This window comes from Bison bison, unplaced genomic scaffold (genome assembly GCF_000754665.1).
Source record: "Bison bison bison isolate TAMUID 2011002044 unplaced genomic scaffold, Bison_UMD1.0 scf7180017864132, whole genome shotgun sequence".
Lineage (NCBI taxonomy): Eukaryota > Metazoa > Chordata > Mammalia > Artiodactyla > Bovidae > Bison > Bison bison.
The window spans coordinates 36363-46854 of NW_011494704.1; the positions used below are offsets into that span (position 1 = coordinate 36363).

At 40.3% G+C, this 10492-nt stretch overlaps 1 protein-coding gene and 1 long non-coding RNA gene across 3 annotated transcripts in view; both read left to right on the plus strand.

Annotated features, from left to right (window-relative positions):
* Positions 1 to 10492, plus strand: part of LOC104988376 — a 56088-nt gene that overhangs the window by 18059 nt on the left and 27537 nt on the right. The window lies entirely within an intron of this gene.
* LOC104988375 (A-kinase anchor protein 7 isoforms alpha and beta-like) overlaps positions 3751 to 10492 on the plus strand; it is a 33132-nt gene continuing 26390 nt past the window's right edge. The window contains exons 1-2 of one of the 2 annotated variants that reach the window (XM_010839681.1): positions 3751 to 3946; positions 6299 to 6367. In XM_010839681.1, coding sequence (XP_010837983.1) covers positions 3898 to 3946; positions 6299 to 6367 — 118 coding nt within the window. In that variant the 5' untranslated portion in view covers positions 3751 to 3897. The remainder of the gene's footprint in view (positions 3947 to 6298; positions 6368 to 10492) is intronic. The other variant, XM_010839680.1, reaches the window with a different exon arrangement.

Genomic DNA, 10492 nt, shown 5'->3' on the forward strand with positions numbered 1-10492 from the left:
ATTTACATTTCTCTAATAATGAACAGTGTTGAGTATCTTTTCATGTGTTTATTGGCCATCTGTGTGTCTTCTTTGGAGAAATGTCTGTTAGGTTTTCTGCCTATTTTTTGATTGGGTTGTTTGTTTCTTCTGATATTGAGCTGCATGAGCTGCTTGTATTTTTTGGAGATTGACCCTCTGTCAGTTGCTCTGTTTGCCATTATTTTCTCCCATTTTGAGGGTTGTCTTTTCATCTTGTTTATGGTTTCCTTTGCTATTAGCAATTACTTTAAATTTTAAATTACTACTTGATTGCATTTGTGAGTTAGGGAGACTGAGGTATGGCAGAAAATGAAGAAGAACTAGAGAGCCTCTTGATGAAAGTTAAAGAGGAGAGTGAACAAGTTGGCTTAAAACTCAACATTCAGAAAACTAAGATCATGGCATCTGGTCCCATCCCTTCATGGCAAATAGATGGGGAAACAATGGAAACAGTGACAGACTTTATTTTGGGGGGCTCGGAAATCACTGCAGATGGTGACTGCAGCCATGAAATTAAAAGATGCTTACTCCTTGGAAGAAAAGCTATGACCAACCTAGACAGCATATTAAAAAGCAGAGACATTATTTTTCCAACAAAGATCCATCTAGTCAAAGCTATAGTTTTTCCAGTAGTCATGTATGAATTTGAGAGCTGGACTATAAAGAAAGCTGAGTACCAAAGAATTGATGCTTTTGAAATGTGATGTTGGAGAAGACTCTTGAGAGTCCCTCAGACAGCAAGGAGATCCAGTCCATCCTAAAGGAAATCAGTCCTGAATATTCATTGGAAGGACTGATGCTGAAATTGAAACTCCAATACTTTGGCCACCTGATGTGAAGAACTGACTCATTTGAAAAGACCCTGATGCTGGGAAAGATTGAGGGCAGGAGAAGGGGACCATAGAGGATGAGATGATTAGATGGCATCACTGACTCAATGGACATGAGTTTGAGTAAACTCCAGGAGTTGGTGATGGACAGGGAGGCCTGGTGTGCTGCAGTCCATGGGGTCAGATACTACTGAGTGAGTGAACTGAACTGTGGTGGGGCTTCTACCTTAAACTATTCAACTTAATTATATACTGTTGTATTCTCAAATAATTGGGTAAAATATGACTACTTTCTAGGTCCTTCTGCATGATACTTATTCACATTTGGGAGTGGGGCATGGAATGGCAGGGGGGAAAGTTCTATTTTTTGACCAGAATTTCATATACATATGAAATAGTTTTTTTCCTAAATGAAAAAATCCAGACACATGAGTTTCTTAGTTATTTTGAATTAAAAATTTATGTATATGAAAGCTCTTATGAAATCTATAGGAGTGAAATCACATTTAATTTTATGTTGAAGGAATCATCTTTATTGAAAAAATTCACAACTATGCAGTGTGAAAACCATTCTTAGAAATCCCAAGCTCAGTCAGTTCAGTCACTCAGTCATGTCCGACTCTTGAGACTCCATGGACTGCAACACGCCAGGTTTCCCTGTCCATCACCAACTCCCGGAGCCTACTCAAACTCATGTCCATCATGTCAGTGATGCCATCCAACCATCTCATCCTCTGTCGTCCCCTTCTCCTTCCACCTTCAGTCTTTCCCAGCGTCAGGGTCTTTTCCAGTGTGTCAGTTCTTCGCGTCAGGTGGCCAAAGTTTTGGAGTTTCAGCTTCAGCATCAGTCCTTTCAATGAGTATTCAGGACTGATTCCTTTAGGATTGACTGATTGGAGCTAGAAGTAGTCATAAACCTACAGTGTGAAATTGCAGCCTTTTAGAACTGAGATAAACCTTAGTGACCTTGAGCACAGACTCCATCCCCTCTTTGAGGTTAAACGATATGCTAATTATTTGCACACAGAGTCGGACACGACTGAAGAAACTTAGCAGCAGCAGCAAGCCAGTTTTAAAATTCCTTTCTTGAGTTTTTCAGTAGTTTTCTAGTCTTTTATTATGCTTAATTCACTTTTAATGCTTATGGGGGAAAAAAGCCTCCAACATTTTATAACTCCATCCTCCCCCCCACCCCCTCTTTGGATTTCAGGACATCCTGGGATACACACTGTTACATAGCTAACAATACATTTTATAGGTTTCATATTTGGAAGTTTTCAGTAGTAGTGCCAACAGGGGACTAATAAATAAACTTGACTTTAATTAATAAATAAACTTGACTTTAATTAATAAAAGTCAAGTTGGTAGAGTTTGTCACAGGACATTATCCCCTGGAGGTTGCATTGGAGTGAGGGGGCTATTTGCTTGGACGTGACAGGTGTAAGCAGTAACTCAAGATGGCAGCTAGAGGGCGCCAGAATTGGGAGAGGCGGAGGTGCGATTGCTAGCTGGTGCTGGAAAGACTTGAGATATTCAGTCTATTCTCTTCTCTCCCTCCTCCCAAACACCACCTACTCTGCAATAACAAATTAAAATTTTATAGTGAGTTTGCCAGATTTACAGATGAAGATATCAAAACTCAGACAGAGAGGTCAGCGTTTCAGAACTGTTAATACCGGACGGATCTGAGATTCAGACCTCTGGCTTTTTATTTCTAAAGGTTCTATCCCTACACCAATGCCAGGATTAGGGGATGCCAGGAGTTACTCATGTTCCTCAGTGAAGTGTGTTCACTGCAGATATTTCTTTAACACACAAAGTAATGGTTAGGATTTAAAAAATAAGTTTTTTTTTTTTCTTCCAGACTGTATACTTTTTTTCTTCAGATGAGTAGGAAAATAGACACACTGCATTCAAAACCAGGGAAATTTTCATCATCACCCACTGCCTTCTCCTTCCAGCTCCCAGTGAATGGATGTGAGTGCCTAGCTGGAAAGTCGAGGAATAGAGTAAGAATTTGGGTGGTATTCCTGGCACCATGAGCAGTCTTTCCTTCACATAGTGTTGCAAGATAAAGCTCTTCCCTATGCAAGATAACAGATTTGGCACAATTACATGAAATCTTTACATGAACGATTACATGAAGTTCAGAATATATCGTGTCTGGAAATCAGCTATTTTGCCATCCCTGAATTTGCTTAACCACCTTGTGTTTTTATTCAGAAAAGATGCTATTGCTGATCTTTTTCTCAGTGATTTGGGGCATTTTCTGGGCTACTGACATACTTTGATGCTCTAATTTAAAAATTCATGGTATTGATTTAATGCTGTAGTAGAGAAACACGGCAGTGTTTAAAAAAGCAGATATTTAAATGATAAACTGTAATGTGCAGATGACAATTGATGGTCTCTTTTATATCCCTCCTCCACTTCGCCATTCTACCCTTCTTGCAGCTTGAAGTTCCTGGTACTCCAACTTGTGTTTTCTGTGTTCTGCAAAGTCAGGTTCCCTGTTTCTGAAACAAAGAAATAAAAATTTCCTGGGGATAAAAGAAAGCTCTTCCTCTTTAAGTAGCAGACAGAATATATGGTCCCTCCTCTCCCCCTTTGAATTTCCCTGTGTAATTACTGTATCTGTCTGCAGGAGAAAGGACTCCTTGTGGTTTGCTCTCCACTACCTTTCTTAGAGACATATCTGCAGAGCCGCTCAGCGCACGTGGCACTCATCTCAGGGCGAGAGCTCCCAGCTTTATGAGAATTAGGCGAGCGTAGGGCCGCTTCTTTCCCCGAAAGCCAGTCCCGCTTCCCCGAAAGCCAGCCGCGTATCAGCTGCGTGGGGCTGGGGCCCGGGGAGGTGGAGCCTGCCTGCTCCCAGCGGCTGCGAGAGCCCCCTCGTCGGAGAGCATCCCCGCCGCCGCTCTCCCTGCTCTTGTGCTGCTCCGGGGAGTGGAGGAGGCAGGGTGTGCTCGCGGACCGTGGGGTAAACTGCAGTTGCTCTTTGGGGAGCCCGGGGAGAACACCAGGCGGGAGAGAGAGCGCCAGTGCCATGGGCCAGCTCTGCTGCTTTCCTTTCTCAAGAGACGAGGAAAAAATCAGTAAGTGGGATTTGCACTGTGCTGAATCCTAAGTGCTTGGCTATTTAGAGTGACTGTCTTCTTCTAGGGGTAGTGGTTGTTTTTTTTTTTTTTTTTCCCCTTATGGGAAACAGGAGAATAAGGAGCTCTGATATTTCATGTGTATTTCATGTGTATTTCATATGTATTAACTATAGGTATATAGTTAATAATTAACCGTCAGAGTACAGTCACTCAATGAATAGGGCTGTGTTAAAGATCTAGAATTTCATCTTCCTTCTGTTGGAATTTTACAGCTTATTTTTATCACATTAGAGTCTTAGTTTTGAGTTTCTCTGCATGTCACTGCATGCAATTTGACAAATTATACAGGCCAGACTTCATTTGTGTTCTCTGAAATTGAGAGGTTTTCAGAGTAGTGCTCAATAATAACATATAGAGAAGTAAAGCTGGCTCGGAAATGACATGTATTATACATTTGCAGATATTTTCGTATGTCCTTTGCTTTGTTCTCCGTGGAGGGAATTTGGGTGTAACTGTAAGATTCCTCCAGACGAGGGATGCCACTTTGACTTCTGCAAAAACCTCACTGAATATTCTTAAACTAATGTCAGTCAGGTTCCACATCTGCTTATGGCCCAGAAAACAGAACTTAAAGTGATGACATTTGTACTGAAATGTTTTCCTCCCTGACTTAAGTGTAATCACTTACATTTCAACTTTGTTAAAACAGTACCCACATTGTAATTAACATCCCAAATAGATTTGCCGTACACTAGTTACCCCCAAGTATTGAATTTTTACTTCTTTTTCAGTAAAAATGTTCACAGACGTGCTTATTAAAATTTGCAGCCACATTTCTTTTACATCAGTGCTTTATTGAAATTTAAATAGGTCAACAGAATCTCTCAATATCAGATTCAGATACTCAAAGATTCACATCTGGCTTTTATTTCCTGTTCCTCAGGAAACTAGCCAGAGACAGGTTTAAAAGTAATGAATACATATCTTATACCTATGCACTTGGGAAAATAAGCCAGGTTTTACAAGAAATCTTCTGGGAATGCTTTGGAATAAATGTTAGGAGACTTCAGAGTATTTGCTTATTAACAAGAGTCCCCAGCTGTGCTCTAAATTTTACTGGTGAAAATGATACTCTGTAGTATACAGTGGTCCTGAGCTGAACACCTGATATGACTTTGTACAACAGAGCTGTTCATTTTCTAACAGTGAGCACTGATATGCATTCGGCACCGTGAAACTTTTCAGATATTTGTCAGAATGATCCATTTGTATAACTGAGGGCTTTGGTTGATTGATTGATTCCTTGAGGTAGATCTGCATAGGAAAAACCTTGGTCTGGACAGATGTAGGCAGAGTGAATTCTTTCTTTTCTCCACTTCCTAGTCCACTGCTCCAGGTTTTCCTAGAGTTCCTGCTTTCCTTGTGTTCCCTTTTCTCTTTTTCCCATCTGTGAGCAGCCTTCTCTTCTCTAATCATAGAAGCCAGGCTTTACCTTGATGAGGAATTTGCTCTTTTCTTTCTCACCTGTGACCCTGGGAATGCAAAGTCTTTTGTTTTACATGGAGCACCTCTCAATATTGATCAACAGGAAGTACTTTGGGGGGCTTCCTTTCTCAACTTACAACATTTTAAAAAGAAAATGAAGACAAGCCACTGTGTCTGAAGTGAAGTTCAAGTCCCAAAGTGCAAATTATGGTTAGAATTGAAGCATTTGTGCCCCCTCTCCTCTCATTCATGCCTACTGGCCCCTGGATCGTCCCCATTCTCTCCCCGTTATTCTTTCATCTGTCTTTGATTTTCTCATTGCTTCACTGTTTTCTTCACGCTGTGTTCATATACCCCATCAGCTGTTGTCTGGTGTTGTGTTTAATTTCTTTGCTACAGGGTGGTCTAAAGAGAAGGTTCTCTGCCAGGCACTGCTATGCTGATGGTCTACCAGTACTTAAAAAGGGGACTTGAAAAAAAAGGCAGAGAAATTCTTAGCCAGCGTGCTTGAAGAAACATGTAAATTAGCACTAACATAAATATTCAGTTCATAAGTTGTGTTGATTGCGTGTAAAAGAACCCATATTAGATGTTTGGGAGGGCCTGATCTTGCTACTGGGTTGTGCAGTAAGCTTCTGGGTCTTTTTCATTTTTGTGAGCCCACCTAGTAGCCTTGTTAGCCTGCTCTGAGCTAAGTGAGGACCTTCCAGGAGCAGAGCACAAGAGAGCTTATGCCCACGCCCTTCTAATTCCATTGTAAAGGGTGATGACCCCAGAATGTACCTTCTGAGAGCAGCTCGAATGAGGAATTAAATGAGTTTTTGGTAAATGTTTACATTTGTGGTTGTCGTTCCCAAAACACAGGCGAGTTGGAAAGCCCATCCTCTATAGTCCTGGAGAGATACAGAAGGGAGGGACCCAGCTGGCCTAGTGGTAAGAGTCAAATGGTCCCTTTCCCCTCCTGCTGCTGTTATATCCTGCCTTTGCCCTTGGTGGTGGTAGAGAGAAAGTATTCTCATCTCATTGATTTATTAGTGCTACTATTTTAATCAAGCAAAATGATTAAAAAAAATCAACTTGTGCAAGGGTGATGTTTGTGTAAAAAGTTAACTGTATGCACAGCCAGAAATCTTGATAATGGGGTGAGTAGTCAAATCTAGTAGAATTCATCATAGTTTATTTTTCAGTAAATGCAGCACAAAGCAGCTAGACCATTTTGTTTAAAGCCCCAGCAGTGGAACATTTTCTCAAACTGTATACTTTTTGGCCACAATAGGTAGAATAGACTGACAATAAATGCATATTTCTTGGAAGATTAAGCACTTTCCCTTGCTACACAGGACCATACTTACCATGAAATGTTTCTGCAGATGTTGTAGGATTAATCAGTGTTGTAAATAGTCTCTGATGAAGTTTTTGCTGAAGTCTTTTACAGTACTTGTGTTCTTTGAATTTTACCTCATTGTCTCATAGTGAGCTTCCTGAAGGGATTGTTCTTGAACAGGAATACAAGCTTATTGGCCCCTGCAGTTTGTCAGTCTCACTAAAAAACCTGAAAAGGAAGCTTTAATCACTATAAGAGATACCTCTGTAGCTAATTCAGAAGGCGTTTTATTTGCTCCTTTCCTGTTGCAAATTTTCCCATTTTGAAGTACATTTGCTTTATGTGGAATGAAACAGGTGAATGTCCATCCTGTGGTGATTTGTCAAAGCGACATGTGTTAGCGGAGGATAGAACAGCTAATGGTTGGGTGCGCTGACAGCTCAGTTACTTTCTAGCCCTGGCCGTCTAGGATGCTGAAAATAAGAGCATTAGTATGTATTTTAGGGCTTCCCAGGTGGCTCAGTGGTAAAGAATCTGCTGGAGTAGGAAATGGCAACCCACTCCAATATTCTTGCCTGGCACAAGAGCCTGGCAGGCTACAGGGCGTGGGGTTGCTTAGAATTGGACATGATTGAGCAACTAAGCACACAAATACACACACACACACACACACAGAATATGTATTTTAACAAGAAACGTCTTAATTTTATAAGTATGTGTTTAAATAATACATAGACCTTTTACTTTTATATATGAAATATGTTTCAATACAGTCATTCTGTGTTCATTTCAGTTCAGTTGCTCAGTCGTGTCTGACTCTTTGCGACCCCATGGACTGCAGCATGCCAGGCTTCCCTGTCCATCACCAACTCCTGGAGCTTGCTGAAACTCATGTTGATTGAGTTAGTGATGCCATCCTTTCATTTCATCCTCTGTTTCCCCCTTCTCCTGCCCTCACTCTTGCTCAGCATCAGGGTCTTTTCCAATGAGTCAGCTGTTCGCAAAAGAGGTGACCAAAGTATTGGAGCTTCAGGTCAATATCAGTCCTTCCAGTGAGTATTGAGGGTTGATTTCCTTTAGGATTGACTGGTTTGATCTCCTTGCAGTCAAAAGGACTCTCAAGAGTCTTCTCTAACATCACAGTTCAAAAGCATCAATTATTTGGCGCTCAGCTTTCTTTATGGTCCAACTCTCATATCCATACATGACTACTGGAAAAACCATAGCTTTGACTAGATGGACCTTTATCGGCAAAGTAATGCTGACAAATAGCTGAGTCTTTCTGTGTGGGATGAGTTAAACAGATCATTTGTACTATTTTATAAATATGAGTCTAATCTGAAGATAGTTTGTTTCTGATGATTTGGAATTTGATTATCGGCTTATTATAGACCCAGTAAATACAATTCCTCTGTAATGAATGAGACTGTACTGTACAACTGTAGTCACCTTAGATGTCAGCCTGGAAGACTGTTTTTATTTCCATCATGGCCAGGAAGGGAAGGGACTCGGGATTTTAGGCCTTTAATTGTTGAGCAGCCTTACGGCATTTATCTGTGTAGCTGCCCTTCCTCTGGGGGACTCCCTCCCCTTCTCTGTGGGGTCTGTCCATCATGACATTAGGCTTCCCTGCCCTGGGACATGTGCACATGTTCAAGGGACATGTGGTCCACGTGGAGTTGACCAGAGACTTTCTTAAGAGTTGATCAAGGATCTGTCTTCCTTTTGGGTTGTGAGTGAAAGGGATGTAAGCACAAGATTGGTAGCTGATAGGGAGTTAGGGGGCATCTTCCTGAGGGTGAAGCACAGAAGAAAGAGGCCAGAGAAGGAGAGAGAAAAAGAGACAGTCCTGATGATATTGTTTGAGTCTCTGAGTTCAGCTGTGACTAAGACCTGTATTTTGTGAAGCAATAAATCCTTCCCCTCTTTTTCGGTTTAACTTGCTTGGGCTAAATTGTTATCACCTGCAACCAAAAGGCTTCAGATATATTCTGGAAGATACTCAGTGTATCTAAGAGTACATCCATTCTGGAACAAATATTTCTAAACCTAGTAAAGAAACCAAAAGTCTTTGATTTCTTCTGAACTTTCATGTTCCATTTTAGTGGCAATGAAATTTATGGGAGCTGTTAGGAAGAGTAATTCAGTTCACTTCAACTGATAAATATTGTTGAACACATCACATTTGGAAAGCTTTGAGCTAAGTGTTAGGAAGATACAATGATGATACATGGTCCTTATTGTTGGAGGATTTCTTTTTAAATTCACTTGATTCTTTAAAAAGAGATGTGTTGGTTTCCAGTATTTATCATGCCTTGAAGGGAGAAAGTTGGGGATGAAAGATCATGATGCTCTCAGTCTAACAAGCAAAACCACACCCATTCATTTCAGGGAAGTTACCGGCCAAGTCCATTGAAAGTGAGTTAATTACCACCCAGGGTAGAAGTTACCTCAAGCTCTTATCACAGGCAGTGGTTACAGCTTGACTCAGGCAATCACAGTTTCTACAATAGACATTTTAGCAAATACAGTTTTCCTTAACAAACATTTATAATGTCAAAGGTACAAGTTAGCAAACCTTGGAACTACAAAGCCAACCTTTCTGGCATATAGTAATGTTGTTTGCCCTTAGCAAATAGTCATAGGCAAAAACGGAACTATATGATGAAAATATAAAGAATAAGTACAGTTTTAATTATATGATGAAAACATAAAGAATCAGTATAGTCTATGCCAACTAGGATATAAATAATGTTAATTTTACTAAAGGCTGAGTCAAAGATATTTGAAGCTTACAATTTTCTGTTTCTGCACACTCTCCCTCAAAACTTATGACTTTAGTCAAGGACATTTGTTAACCTCAAACATGTATACATGAAAATTAGAGTGCTGGGAGAAAGTGGTATAACACAGGATGCTTTGAGTACATGGAGGGAGGGTTTCATATTCCCAAGAAAGAACTCACCCAGTTGGTAAGAATCTGATGGAAAAGGGTGATTGACTTTTTTAATGCGTCTCAGCAGCCTGTGTCCCCCGACCCCGACTTTGTGGTAAGATAGTTGGTGTTGGCATTTGCCATGTGAATTACACCAAGTTTCAATTTGATATCTTACATCTGACTGTTAGAGCAAAAATAAAATTCACACTTTCTAAGCATTTAAAATATTCAGCTAAATTTAGCTGTGAAGCTTAGCTTTTGAAGAGTTTTGATTGATGTTTATGATAAGTAATAAACTGGCAAGTAGATGATCTGTTAATCTAAAACTTTCTATCTAGATCTGTAGCAGTCAGACCTTATTTAGAATTCTGACAATCAGGATTGTGTCCTGAGGAGGCCAGGGTGGCGAGGAGGCTGGAAACCACATCATAAGAGGAAGGCTTACAGACTCCGGCTGCTTATCTAGGATAGTCAGTTAATGGTCTTATAATATTTGGAGGCTTCTTTAATGTGGAAGGGAAAGAAGATATTCTCTATGGCTCCAGGGTGGTAGAATTAAGACAGTGAGTGTTCATTTTAACTCATTTTCTTTTGGTGATTTTAGGAGCCAAATGGTAAAGCTACATTAAACCCAGTAGTATTCTATTTGCACAGCTCTTGTTTTAAATAATGAAAATACTGAAGTGAAGCCCTAAAGCAGAAAGAAGTTATAATCAGGTCTTACCTTAATAATTTTTAATACGTTGCCTAAAAGAAGATAATTTAAGGCAGAGTTTTCAGACTATTTTTAGCCATC